General features: G+C 39.4%; 1 protein-coding gene across 2 annotated transcripts in view; it reads right to left on the reverse strand.

Moving 5' to 3' along the window:
* Nucleotides 1–15080, reverse strand: part of RABGAP1 (RAB GTPase activating protein 1) — a 76143-nt gene that overhangs the window by 48787 nt on the left and 12276 nt on the right. For both annotated transcript variants that reach the window (XM_074608950.1, XM_074608949.1), the window contains exons 3-11: nucleotides 13648–13882; nucleotides 12902–13106; nucleotides 12092–12266; nucleotides 11618–11775; nucleotides 8592–8702; nucleotides 7444–7510; nucleotides 5866–5968; nucleotides 4467–4636; nucleotides 797–971 (exon numbers count right to left, since the gene is read on the reverse strand). In XM_074608950.1, coding sequence (XP_074465051.1) covers nucleotides 797–971; nucleotides 4467–4636; nucleotides 5866–5968; nucleotides 7444–7510; nucleotides 8592–8702; nucleotides 11618–11775; nucleotides 12092–12266; nucleotides 12902–13106; nucleotides 13648–13882 — 1399 coding nt within the window. The remainder of the gene's footprint in view (nucleotides 1–796; nucleotides 972–4466; nucleotides 4637–5865; nucleotides 5969–7443; nucleotides 7511–8591; nucleotides 8703–11617; nucleotides 11776–12091; nucleotides 12267–12901; nucleotides 13107–13647; nucleotides 13883–15080) is intronic.

Genomic DNA, 15080 nt, shown 5'->3' on the forward strand with positions numbered 1-15080 from the left:
ATGCACGTTCCTGGTCTAGAAAACAATACCACTGGGGTTTAGCATACTGGTTAGAGACTGCTACTGAAAGCACTTCACAAAGGAGTTAATTTTCAAAGCAACCTTCCCCTCATTCACCCTCAGCCCCGCCCCAAAAGAGAAATTAAAGCACAGAAGTGAAAAAATTCACCCAAGGCCACATAGAAAGCCAGGAGAAAAAGTGGAAAAGCAGATACTCAAGCCATCTACATTGCAGCTCAGAGCTGTAAGGCCAGATGTTTATACACTCAGAACTAGTTCGTATTTTGGTTTAAGAGAATTTTTAAAAAGCAGAAAAAAAGATCCTGAAAATGCATTAAGTTTCAAGCTGGGCAGGTCCTGGTCTAGTTTTATGCATTACAGATGTCTATACTGGCCTCTTCACCAAAACATGCGGCTTGCTTGTATTTCCAAATAATATCAGCTTCTCATTTTTACTCTTAAATCTGTTCCCAGCTGCTCAGGGAGGGGCAGAAGCTATATGATAATCCCAAATTTTTAGCAGCCTCTTTTCACATTGTTCCAAATATATCACACTGGAGGCTTCATGAGGCCTGGGCTGAGAAAAGCGCAGGCACAGAAGTGTCAGACAAGGGAGAGGCCGATCCAGGAATGTGGGGGTACTGGTTATTGAATACTTGCAGTGTTAAAGCAAGAAAAAAACCACATCAGTAGTCCAGATTCTGACTGGAAAGGCTTTGACATGGTTCATAACTATGTCATTTACCGACTGCCCTTTCTTTCGAAATATACAAAAAGCATACAATCCTCCTCTTACCTTCCTCTTCATCATCCTCGGGAGGAGAAGGAATCATCGAGCCCTGTGACCCAGACTGGGGCAGACGAAGAGAAGGACTTGCTGTTGTTTTTCTTCTCTCCCTCTCCGATTCACTTTCTAGGCACACAACTTCATATAACGTGTCCGAGTTATTCTTTCTGTCCTTTTGCTTTATCTAGAGAACAAGAAGTTTCATTTTACTGAGAAAAGCTATACGAATACCCTCATGACTTCCTAAGGCTCGACCTTCTCTTTCTGGAATAGGAGAGCTGAGAAACAATTTTCATCACATTCTGCATGGAGGAATGTCCAGTCCTTGCAGCTCTGACTGTATCGGGCAGACCTGCAAGTGTTTCTATCCCCGATGCCCTAGAGCAAGCATAAGCGTGCTGCAGCCAGAGACATGAACATCTGACTATCTGTTCTAACAAAAATTGTTCAGTATTTATTTTCCCATCATGGTAATCGTCTTTAGTGATGCTTCCAAGTCATATCTCTGTACACATTGCTGCAGAAACACGAATTGTTGAGTCCCAAAGTCTATCATGTGGTTCTGTTTTCTGCTTAATTTGCAATGCTTTGATATCTTCCTTTCCTTTAAAGGAACATTTTTCTTTGTGAAGTAGTTCTAAAATTTTAATACAGTCCAAGAACTTTTAGAACTTTTTTTTCATAAATGAATAAAAATAGAGAGTAAAAAAGCAAAGGTGAAGAAAAGAGGGAAATAAGATTTATAATTATACTCTACGCTAAGCTCCCAGGGCTCAATTTTATCCTGTGGAGTATTAAAAATGAAGAGAAATGCATCAAAACTAAAAATGACTAAATCACTGAATGTAATCTGAGCAAATAAAATCCCTCTGCTTTCACCATTTCCGAATAAAGAAACACTGCCAAAGTAAGATAAGCCAATTCTACACAGCTGTATTTTTAATAGGCTAATCATGACTCCATAGAAACAGGTTTCCCTTCCAGGCTTATCAGGCAGCACATTCTATATTTGTTGCTTCCACTATGAATTTTTATAATCTTCCATTAGTAAACACTGGAAGTTGGATAACCTGACAGTGGCTGTGGAAAAAGGAGAATTAGCTAAGATAAGTCACAATGCCTGTGAATTTGGTAAGACAAAAGATACAGAATTAGCTTACTAAGATAAGCTTCCTTTAAACTGCCAAACAGAAAAGCACCTTTTGGAGGTTGTAGAATATTTATAGCCCTACGGTCTTAACTGTTCAACATCTCCATGCTCAAAAATATCCTTAATTAAAAGGCTGATCTCATCCATGAGGAATTTTTCCACCTTAAATTTTGAAGGAAAGTTTCCAAAACATGTATTCATATTTTATATAAAAAATGGGACATACACAAAAAAGAATCCTTCGTGAACTTCATCTTTGTTACTACCAAGATGCCATTATTTGCTAGCACTTTTAAGACAAGTGCAAAAAGAACTAAGAAAAGCTTCTTACTTATTCAAAACCTCTTTAAAAAAAAGAACACTTATCAAGAAATCAGGACTCCAACCTTGCTTTTTTGGGCTGCGTCCAGAATTATTAAACCTTGAGAGAGCGCATACATCCACATTGTTATTTGCTTCTACATATTTCCATTTCTTTAAACAGGACTTTTATTTCAGAGCAATAATTTCTAAAGCAGGAGAATGGCAGCTACTTCAAGTACATCATCTCTTTAATTGGACCTTTAACTTTCGAGCATTATTTTAAGACCAAGTTATTGCCCTGCACTGTTATTATGACTATCCTGGACAGAAATAATCCTTTCCTTTACAGTAGATAGCATAAAAAAGTAAGTTGGAAAAAAAAACAGTAAAAGTTTTTAACAAGTTCTAGGGATTTTTTTGTGGTTGCCTGGATTTTTTTCCCCCCAGGGGAAACTTTGGGTATGTGTGAAATCTCTGCTTCCAGCCATGTACAAGGGGGAAAATAGACTTTCACAAAAAATACGTTTTTTTTTCTAATTTCAAGTAGATGTTTGCTCATCTAAAAAAAAATAAAATACTGGATTTGTATTATAAAATCAATTTAGTGACATACGGATAGCATGTCACCAGGATTACATTAAAGCCTTTTTAAATCTTAACCCTTAATTTTACATACTCAGCCTACTATACCCTTACACAAGCAACTGTCATTATAGCCCCGGTTTGCAGATAAATCCTCTGCTCCTTTTATTTCTGTGGTTTGGCTGGAAAATCCACAAGCCTCTATAACTTTGCAGCCTCATCAAAGCTGTCAAAATTTGCTTTGAAATGAGGACATCCAGCTTTTATGGGAACTTTAGATAGCCAGCAACAATTGGAATAATGAAGGTGTGGTGGTGCAACACCCTCCATCCTCCCTGTGCCACTGGGTGCTGGGTGTGATTCTCCCTCCTGGGCCACAGACCATGCTGGGGTAAATCAGACGTGGCTGGGGAAAGGCAGTGAACATCCATCACCCCCAACAGCCTGGTACACCCCTACCTGGGTCGTGTCCCAAAGGGGAAGATACCAGAACTTCAAAAGTCTAGCAAGTTTTGGGCTTGCGCAACTGGCGGAAAGCAACAGAATATTTCATTGTCCAACTTGAGACAAAATGGAAAAGTACCTCACAAAAGCCAATTATCTCGGACTCTATAAATAGCGACTCCAAGCAAGACCCTTTGAGCTCTCCGGGATCGCAGTGGGCTGTGACCAGCAGCTCCCCTGAGGTGGGACATCGCTCAGGCATAACCAAAGGCCAGGGCAAAGTCAGCCTTCTCGGGGCTCAATGACAGCCCATCGAGGAATGACGATGCATTTTGAGTATTTACTCTAAACTCGAAAAAAGGGAAATTTTAAATATAGACTAGCCTCTCTCATTCACCTCTCTACCTATCTGTTTGAAGACACACATTAGCCTTCACGAGTGTGGGTTTCTATATTTTAGTGGATCCAAATACTTCTGTTTGTGTGCGTGTGTGGGAAGTTGAAAGGGGCACCCATCGGCTCACTGGGGTCACCCACTGCGAAGGGACCCTGGTCTGAGCAGTAAAGACTCGGGTGGTGTGTGTGCGGCTCCTTGAATGGGGTGTGTTTGTATGATTTCTGTTTACACATACGTACGTACATGTATTTTGATTTAGGATGCCCTGTAGTAAGTTAGTGTGAATCTTGTCATTCTCTAATCTGTTATTAAGTCACTGTTTAATTATTCTACTGAATCACCTTGTTAATCCTTAAATTGGTTAATGATTAAGTGTCACTAAAATTCAACCTTTTGATGTACCTCCAGCCATTAATAAATCTTAAATTGTTGCTAAATCATAACTGTGTCAAATATTTTCAACCACAACAGGACAGTTCTTCTAAAATTGAAGAGCATTTATTGTACCTCTTTGATTCAGGAGCAAAATGTTGAAATATGAACATTATATTAGTACGTGTTTTACCAATAATAAGGAGAAAAACACATAGTGAAATCCTGATCTGCCAAGAGGCACTAATAACTGCAATTCATCTTCACCTCCAAGGCATTTGTATTTATTCAGCATTATACCATAAGCCTACTTCTCAAGTCTCAAAATAATATAATTGACCGTACCACAGTTACATTTGAAAAACAACCTTGCCAAATCCCAAATTAACTGTAGATTTCATTTATTTCTTTATTTATTTTTAAAGTGTTACCTGTTTCAATTTTAGGAAAAAGTTTTCAGTAGAGCTACGTTTGCTGAAGGGCCAGAACAATCTCTCGTTAGGTGAACAAACTCTGACTTTAGTCTCCAGAATGAATCGAACAGGTTCCTGAACCTCAGTTATCACCAAATCCACCGCGGTCGTCATGAACAATACTTTATCTACGAGGAAGAAAACAAAGTGACAGTATTAAAAGAAATATTTCAAACAAAATATTCTCTAACCTTTTTCCTAATAACATGAAACAACGAAAGAAACTTTTTTGCAGATTTCAATTTTCCCCCTAAATTAACATCTCAAATCCCTAGAATTTTCAAAACAAGAAAATAAGATGACTATCCAGTATTCACTAGGGAATATGGAAACTTAAGTTTTCAAGCCAAGAGAATGATCTTGTTAAAGAGAATAAAAATTTTGCTTTTTCAAATCCCACTAAAATGTATCAAAAATCTTCATTAAACATTATAAGGGATCTGAATACTTAACTCTACAGAGCAGATCTCTCGCCATCTAGGCTAACTACATTTTAGTTGGTTTTTTTGTTTTTAGACGTTACTGAGACAACACTTAAGTCCCACCATATTAAAGGTAGCATTTAAGAGCATCTCGGCTCGTATTCTGAGATTCAGAAAATTGACTCTACAGTATGATGCTCCAAAAGGAGGCAACTGGCCTTGGTGACCTCTGAGATCTCTTCTGGTACTGAACGATAAATTGTGTCCTTTAGGCAGGATGACATTCAATCTAGCAGCAGATTGTACCCAGCTGTACCCAGCAGCTGACTTTGATGACTTTGCCCAGTTAATTCCCATTAACTTCCCCAACCTTTGGCATGCAACTGTGACAATAGATTGAAAAGATGATAATTCATCTGACATCTTAAAAGAAGTAATGACAGATCTGTTGCAGGACTCAAGAGAGCAACGCAGCATCAGCTATTTTCAGATTACAGTTGGAAGTGTTTTAACTTTCATTTTCATAGGTACGGGAATCCTTCTTTTTTAATTAAAAACTTGGATTCAGAAAATCTGCACTGACCACAGAAACTAAGCAAGGAAGGAATCTGCAACAGTCATTTAGTGCAATTCTCAATGGGATTCTTAAAAAGCTCTAATGGTGTGCAAAGCATCTGCCTCCTGTCCCCACACCTGTACGCCCTTGTACTGGGATACAGTTCTTCTTACAAGGTATTATTACTGGTTTTCTTCTAGCTTTCTATTTCCTTTGGATTTTTGTGTTACATCTGGCATCCTACTTTCTGAGAATATATCCCATACTATGAAGAAAGTCTTTTTGCGGGATTCATCTTAAAGAAAAGTCAATTGATCCGATACCCGCTATGTCAGCAATTTGCCCTGGCTAGGGACAACATCCGGCAAAATTTTCATACCTTTTGGTGTTTCTTCATTTACAAATTGGAAGTGTGGAGATTTTTGATTCCAGCTCCCAGTGATCACGTATGATTTCCCATCAGAACTTTTACCCATGGACTCCTGGAAACAAGGTAAGTTTATGTATTTTGATTTAATTTAAATAAATTATTATGAAGTCTCAGCCCCATAAAAGAGCTACTGCACTGGCAAGAGAAGGGCAAGCATCTGAAGCCCCTGTGCCACAGTCCTGTAACAGAGATCATCTCTGAAGAAAAGAATACAGTTCCCATGCTGGGTCTCCTTGCTGATAGAACAAAAAGGCCAATTAATATTAATTGTTATATATATATGTGGTGAACATCTGTCTCGTGAGACCTGAAGACCAATAGCTCATTTTGGCAGTGGCCATTTTAAAGCAACTTTCGGCTCACACGTGCGTCTGTGAGATCACAGCCAAGTACTTGGAAAGACAGGACTCCAAGCTGCAAAGGCTTTGCTTTTTTGTTGCTCCGGTTTGAAACAAACAAACAAAAAACCTCAAACAACAAAAAAACCCCAAACAAAAAAACTTCCAACTTCTTTTAAATTGTTCTGGAAAACCCAAGGCAATCCAGTCTTTCTGGCCTCATTTTGCATCACTCAGTCTCTGAATGACAGCTGCCTGAGCAGTAAAGCTTTTAAACATATCAGACTTTAATCATGAACTGAGGGGATGTAGTTCATTGCCTCTAATACAAGAAAACAAATTAAATCAGAACAGTCTCTTACAAGCTGCTGAACTAGTAAACCTGGCAAATGTTTCACATTAACATACCTTCCACTTCGCTATGATGTTTTAATGCACCAGTAGCATTTTATTTTATCCTAAGTAGCTATTTTATAAAATAAATTTTCACTCTAAACCGTCTTGAGATCAGCTTCATTCAGCATACAAAACACAGGTTATTCAGCTATTAAGAAGCAATTCAATATTTTATCTTTAGTGTTCAGTGTGTCTGTCCACCAACCTTATTTTCTGGGCAATCCAAAGCCTGGTAAAAAGCAAAATTATTCACATGGTATTGGACCAGCCTGGGTACTCACTACTGTAACAAGGATGTACTTTATAAACACTAGCAAGCTTGTTTTCACAACACACCTGTGAAGTCAGATGATCTCTATCATCATTTTATAGATGTAAAAGTGAGTCCTAAAAATAAAGTGCCCACTAATTCTCAGTAACATATTTGAAGCCGCTTAGGCCTTAATTTTTAGTGATAAGTAAGCTATAAAACTTTTGATATTCAGAGCACAGCTCTTTAGTCTTCAGCACTTCCAAAAATAAGGTTCCATGTTTCTTCTTCCAGGCCCTGAAATGAGAAGTCATGATTGACTGCAAAATTGGGCAACTCCCTTGACCAAGCATCAGGTTGTATTCTAAGCCTGTAGCAGAGGCAGGGATTCAACCCAGTTGCCCAGGGTCTCACGCCCAATAACATAAGCTACAGCATCATCACCAAGTGTGCATAAGCGTCTAAATCTTTTCTGTCTATCCTGAGATCACAAACAATCGTAATCAAAATTATTACTGAATTTTGTTAATAAAAGATCCTTACCAAATCTAAAAGGTGCATGTCGCCACTCCGAACATCTTTCCCACGGCTAAGGAGAAGGCCAAAACATCTGCAAAGCCAGGCAAAACATTAAACCACAAAAATTAGACTTACTCATAAACAAACCATTAACATTCCTTATCTAAATATTCGCTGTCATACATCCCAAGCAGCCCATCAATCCAATAACAAATGCCAACAAACCTTGACATTTGAAAGCAGCATCAAGCATGTCAAGCAAAACAATGTCAAGCCAATATTAAAAACGTCGAGCAAGATTTCATAAGCATATTTACAACATGATTTTATCCTCCCTACAGCAGTCTGGAAAGTTGGTCAATTATCTTTGTTTGCAAGAACAGTGTAAACCAGACACTGCTAACAAGGGTTCCCTATCCCGCAGGACAACCTGGCCTGCATTCTTCTTCCCATCTTTTTTTTTTTTGAGACACGTTTGCATACAATTTACCCTTCGATACAGACAACAATCAGGAAATTCCAGATGAAGTGCAAGGACCTGTCTTTTATGGTTTCATTTTGCAAAGACTGTTGGCCTACAAAGGTATATTCCACTTCGTCCTCTGGTTTACCACATTGTCCTGCATTTCACTGCAGACTGCATCTTTTCTCTGTAGTATGAGCAGCCCTAAACGCTAGTTTGTTGCTAAACAGTGAAAGATTTGATGTCTGAGCTATCCTCTTCCCTACACAGCCGCTCCATGTTCTACAATTCCAGACTGTGGCAGATTCAAAGCGTACATACAACAATGTTCTCAGACGCAGCAGAGATGAAAGGAATGCAAATTGAAATAACTCAGTCAGTGATTATAGCTTCAGCATTTAAGACAAACTGGCCACTGAAAATAAAAACAAGATCTTTTTTAAAAAAAGATTTTGAAATGGGTATTTAGAGGGGATGCGACCACTGATCCCACAAACAGAGCTGTGCAAGATTTAATTGCACCTGTGTTGTGTCCCTGCCATACACACACTGAACAAACCACTCTGACCTTCTGCACAATCCCTCTCAAGATAGAAGCGTGGAGTTAAATTACATAAATGGAGTATCCATAGAACAGCTACTAATCTGCTGTCTCAGAGCAAAAAACCATCAAACAGATAAAGAATTTTTTCAAAATCGATGAAATTACCTCTCAATAGCAAGTTCTTTATTAGTTGTCTGTTGGACGTAAATCACTATCTTCTTATCAATTCCTTGGCGGAGTTTAAAGCATTGTCTGTCCTTGTCTTTGGGAACTGCGCTGTTATTTACCAGGAAAGGGAAAAAAACTCAGTGTCATTTATCTGTATTCCTTGCGTGTATCAAAAACAGCTTCAGACACTTGGTGAAGCCAGCTTCTTACACAAAAGCACGCAAGACCCTTCTTTCTTGCACGCTGCAATCAGTAACATGAAAGAAATGGCAACATAATTGGGTGACGTTATTTTACCTTCATTAGTGAAAACTAAGTGTCCTTGGTTTTCACAAATAAAACCAGTGTTTTTATACTGTGTGGCTTAGTGTTGTTAAGACTTCCGGCAGCATTTCCATAAAGTTTCTAAATATTGATTCCCCACGTAACATGCAAGTATTATCCGTTAAGCAATTACTTCTAAGAAACTGCATATTGCTTGCTTTCACAAGGGAGGTGACTGCTGGGACCCACAATAAGCCAAAAGCCAAGAGAGGGCACCAATCTTTAGACTATTTCTGTTATTTTTCCTCTAGAGCTGCTGCAAAAAGAGCAGATAGTATGCTGTGGTGGAAAAACCTAAAATTACACTTCAACGCTAACACACAAGCTATTCCCTGTAGAGCAGCACAGTTGCACTAAATACTGGACAAACTGAGACTGTTGGGTTTAGACTCTCTTTTCAAGTCAACCACATGTTCACTTTTCCTTTGGATATAAAAATAATCCTTATTTTATTTCAGACCTTCAAACTATGCATGGTTACCCCCAGGAGTTCCAAAATGGAGTGTGGAGTATTGCCCATAATTTAACACCTAAAATTTGGGTTTGTTTTCTGAGAGCAGGTGCTTTCCCAGGACAGGGAATGGCAGGCTGCCATTAGCTGTCAGCAGGAGTTTTGTCTCCGGGTCCAGGACAGCGGATTTACAGACCTACAGCCAGTATGTGCAGTCAGACTCATTTCCCTGGCGTGACAGAAATGCACTACTAGTGACCCAGGGTGACAAGTGACGGTAGAGATGAGCCAAGACAGGGTCAGGTACTTTAAAGACTGAGACCAGATGCTGAATATGTGAAAGTGTTCTCTCAACTTCCAGGTGAGTGTGGCTCTGCCCACGAAGGGTCATACAAGGATTAGTGCCAAACTGCTAAAGCTTCCTATTTGAACTAAAACCTGTACTGTACGCCCAATGTTGGTAGGATTCTGCTTAGCTGGAGACAAAAATCCACTTTTCTTCACTTTGTATAGAGTAGGTACGTAGCTTTTAAACAAATGCACCACCCCTAATGCAACTGTATTTTATTTTGTGGCTGAGAAGATTTTTAGATACGTGTCCATAGCAAAGGCTGAGGCTCCAGCCGCGGCCCATGCTGACATACCCGAGCTGGCTATGACCAAAACAGGTCTTAGCAGCACAACTTCTGGAAACCACATAAGCATCAAATCCTAGGCTGGCTTACACTACCTGTGCTGCCGTGGCTGTGCTGACATTGGTACCACGCCAGCAGGACTGAGCTTCACCCAGGGTACCACTGCATGCTGAGCCGTGCTTCCTCCACTGGGCACCCAGCAGCTGCTGCTGCAGCCAAGCCCAAGAACCGTCAGCATCTTTCAGGCTCAGGCCCTGAGCTAAATCATTTTTCAGTTTCAACACTTGAGCAGTCCTTTCGAGTGCCAAATAAATATTGGATTAATAAATGGGATTTATTTATTTATTTATTAAATAAAACTTGAGTTGGATGTAAATCCATGAAGAGAAACATCTCTGAAGCTGTGGCTAGGAGCCAATGTGCTCAACAAGTCAGAGCACTTGGCAGACACGCTGTACTGAAATAAAGACACTTCAGCAATTACAGAACACTGTAAATGGTTATATAAAATATCTAAAGGCAATGTGTACAGGCTAAGCAGAAAAAAAATCAACTTTTTAGCATAGAAGCATAAACTAAAAAAGGTCTTTTTAGCAACCAAGGTTATCCACCATCAGACTGAACATGGGAACAGCATTAGCTGATGCAATGTGAAAAGCTGATCTAACACCCTCACCTTACAACACCACTTGCTAACACCTGGTTCAGGAAAACAAAGGAGGAAAAATTCATTTTAAGAACTGGGTCAGAAAATAGAACCAGTTAGAAACAGATGCCAGCTTTGTTCATAAAGCTTTTTGATACTGATAAAGAAACACTATTTTACAGATCAGAACAGGTGAGTATTTTAATGAAACAGATCATAGCAAAACTAAGGAGAACTAATATTGATGATCTTTGATAACAAATTTGAATTCTGCCTTCTCAACTACACCTCTACTGAGTTCTGGCATAGCTATGTCGGCACAAGTTGGAGATCTTGATCATCAAGCACTCGTCTCATGAAGCAGTAATAGGCCTGTACTAGGCATTAAAAGTTAACGTGTCTTATGACAAACAGATTTGGCTGAATACTTCTCTAGAGAGCAACTTATCTTTTGGGATCAGAAAAGTTATTTCACAAATTGAATTTTTCAGAGTTTTAATTTTCTGTGCCTCGTCTCATGAGACTTTATTAAAAATATGCACCCTTATGCCTCCTGCAGTATTCACACCTTTAAAAATTTGCCGCATCTCAGCACCTTTGAAAACCTGGCCGAAAATGCACATAACTCTGGATATGAGAGCACAATGACACATTTCAGCTTTAGCAGGAATTCAGCTGAACGTGACTTAAAACACATTGCATAGAAAAAGGTTTAACGATGAAAGAAAAATACAAAATATAAAAAGCACTTCGCAGGTAGTACAGATTCAGTTCAATGACCAAGACGAAATAGTTCAGAGGGTCATCACTGTTTTACTTCCCAAAATGTTTCTGTCTGGGATTCATTTAAAATAGAATAGGAAGCTTTCAAAAAGGGAATTTAGGGACCACCCCAGACTCGCACTCCCTCTTCACTAACTTTCCAACAGAAAGAGAGGCTGTATGCACAGGAATGAAGAATCAATACCTGAAATAACCCTTCCCATCATCTTCTTTGATTTCCAGTGACACGGAGAAGGTGAAAATATCACTGTCTGGAGTTTGTGGGGTGGCAATGGCTGAGAGTGGAGTTTGTTTGGCAGAACGACGGAAGGCAGTGGCAAAGCTGTACAGTATTCGGCTCACCTGCATTTAAATGGCACCAAAGAAGAATCAGAAAGCTACAGACATACAGAACGCTGCAGCTGCAACCTACCTGAATTTTCACTAAATAATAGAATGAGAAGTAACTGTAGGAAACACATCTTAAAAGAATAAACTATTAAATCATGTGCATTCTTATTTCCTATCTAAGGTTTCTACAATTATCTTAACTTGGGGCAGAAAAAAGCCAAAAGTGATGAATTACATTACTTCTAAAGTGCTGGAAATACTTCATTTTCGTTTCAATAATAATATTTAGATGTACATAACTATAATTCGACAAAAAGATTCAACTTACAGCCTCTTGGATTTCACATCGGAAGACATGAATCCTGAAGAGTTCTGCATTGTAGTGGCTTTCAGTGAAAGCAAAGCAATCACTTTCAGGGGTTCCATCATGCCCTCGTACACAGAAAAGGATTTTATAGATTGGATAATTTGCTATTTCTGTATTTGTCTGAGGATCTAAAAGTCTGTTAAAAGAAAAAGAGGAAAAAAAAAAACCCAAAGCTTGAAGCCTTAGAAGAATTATTTCAGCCTGATATTAACTTACGAGCTTTAACAATTTCATAGCTACTGGAGAAACTACATCACAAAGAAACTAGCTCCTGACTATCATTTATTACAAAGCTTGACCAGAATAATAATATTTAAATTGAACAGTATAAAGAAGTACAACACAACAGCCGTTTCCACCAATAATTTCCTCATAGCTTTCAGGGCTTAGCCTTCAAAACGCTAAAGTAATATGCAGCAGTGGATAGCCTCATCCCTGTTAAGCCTCCTGTATCAGCCATTTTCCAGCCCTACAAATTAAATACTTTACAGGCTATTTCCAAAGTGCCATCAATAACCGCTCCCACTACGGCTTTTGGGACACCCTTGATCATCACAATGTTTCATACTGATCTTTGGACATAAAATGTCTTTGGTAAACAATTCAGAGCATTACTCTTCTCAGATCTCTTTAAAACCCACTTTTTCCAGTAAACAAAACCCCAAGTCGCTCACGTCTCCTCCCAGGTAAACTGATCGCTTGTTTCCTTTGCTAAAAGGAAATAAGATTAAATGAACAAAGTCACAGAGTGCACCTGAATGAGCTTCGTACCTCACTGTTCCTTCAGAGACATTAGGCACTGACAGTGTCACATCTAAAGAAATCTGGCACTGGCTTCGTAAGATGGACATCATTCTGAGGGCTTCCACTTCACTCCGGGGAGCGTTCACAGAGGCGCAGCCTAAGTAGGTAAGCTTGCTGAACACCACGCTGTCCTCATCCGTCACAGGTGTGAAAGGGCTCAAATCCTCACAGTCTAGGGTGAGACACAAAGTTGAACGTTAGAAGCAAGACAAGACATATGTAAGTAAGTTACCAGAGACCGACTCATCACTAACCTAATGACAAAAGTGACCAAGAAACCCATTACAGAAAGTCAGGTCAGGCTTTATAGGAAAACCCTGCCTGAAAGTGAGTTACCGATGGCAGACAGCAACTTGGCTATCCCAACTCTACAACCAGTTCACTCAGAAGACTCCTTTTAAATACGAGTGCACTGATTTTCACTACAGCAATAAGATGCATAGACAAGCTAAGCAGACTGGTATTTTGTACCGCCAGGCAAGTAAGCATAGTATGCCTGCACACATCTTGAGGCTCGAATAGCAAGTGTTTTCAAAAGAGAGGATAATTCAGCATACAGTAATGGCATCACATAACCTGGCATTCATCGCACTAGGTGATTATAATGGAAGAAATGGGGAAAGGTGGGTGGACGCACCTGTACCTAAATTTTTCCTTTCCCACATAAAGCTAGTTCATAAGATACTACCAGGCATTTGCCATTTTTTTCTAACCTCCCTGGGATGGTTTCACAGGCAAACTCATGTCTGGTTTCTGGAGTCCTGCCACCGACACTGGATTAATGGTGGAGGATGCTGAAGCTTCAAGAACAACGGGTTCTTCCCCATCTCCATCAGTCCTAACTTCTTCTCCATGGTCCCGGTCACTTGACTGATCTTCCATGGGTGGGTCCATCAGCACGTCTTCAAGTTCCCTCTGCAGCTGCTGTTCGCTTCCATTCCCCACAATCTAAGAGCCACAAACAGAGTTGGGACACAAAAAAAAGACCGTTCAAATGAAAAAAAAATACCCCTTGGGCACAGGGTCATTCATATGGCTTTTTCTGCCAACCAAAGCAGTAGTTAATAAATTTAACCTAGTTACAACCGTAAACACAAACTGCAATGTGCAAATGCTCACCAGTACAAATTAGATCCTCCCTGCTTTAACGAACTAACAAAAGGAGCTCAAAGCAGGAATTTTCTAGTACTAGAAAAAGTGAGATTACTTTAAAACTAGTCTTTAATCACCAACTACAATGACTAGATTACAACAGGGGTAACTTACAAACGTCCACAGTACAGTGGTCTATAATAATTCTCAGAATATTACCAGAAAGGGACAAATATGATTAAACATGCTACGTGGTTCACAGGTAAGATAGGAAGGTTTCACATATGAGAAGAGTCTGGAACAGGATCATGCCCTCGTGCTGAGGAGAAGAGATAGTGTTGTTTTGTACCCTAACACTCATCTACAGCCTGACTTCGCCCTCACTGAAGTCAACATGAAAGCATGAGGCAACCTGAAGGGTGCTAAGCTAGAAAGAGAATAAAGGCATTAATTTCAGAAAACTCTTAGATACTGTATCTAAGGAAGCTTTGTCCATTCCTCTGCAATTAATAGGGAAGTGACCAGTGCTTTACACTGTTTAGAAATTAAGCACGGAAATGGAGTTTACGGAAGCATTTTACCAGATGGCAGTCAGAGGAAGGCACCCGGTTCCAAGACTTCAGCTGCTGCGTATTATTGCTGGCACCAAAACTCAATCCCATAAGCAGATACGCATTTCTATATCCTTACCTCTCTGTAAGCTTACTGACTTGAGACACTACATGCAAGCTAATAAAATCCAAATTGTGCATCTACCCCAGGTTCATAAGATGACTGTAAATGAAGTCTTATTAAAGAAAATTTTCTTTTTTTTTTTTAATCTTTAAAATAAGATAGTAAAGGAAGAAAGTGGTTAAAATCAGGAGGAAGAATATAAAGCTGACAGAAATCTGCCCGTAACACCATCTCAGTATTGAAGCAAATTCTATCTGCCTCAAAACTGGCATCCAATAGCAGAAAATTAAATTATCTTGAAAGTACGTAAAGCAATGGCCAAAGTTCTCACATTTTAACAGTGAATAAATCAATCTGAAGTCCAGTTAAGATTGCTGAA

The sequence above is a fragment of the Larus michahellis genome, chromosome 15, assembly GCF_964199755.1.
Source record: "Larus michahellis chromosome 15, bLarMic1.1, whole genome shotgun sequence".
In the NCBI taxonomy this organism is placed as follows: domain Eukaryota; kingdom Metazoa; phylum Chordata; class Aves; order Charadriiformes; family Laridae; genus Larus; species Larus michahellis.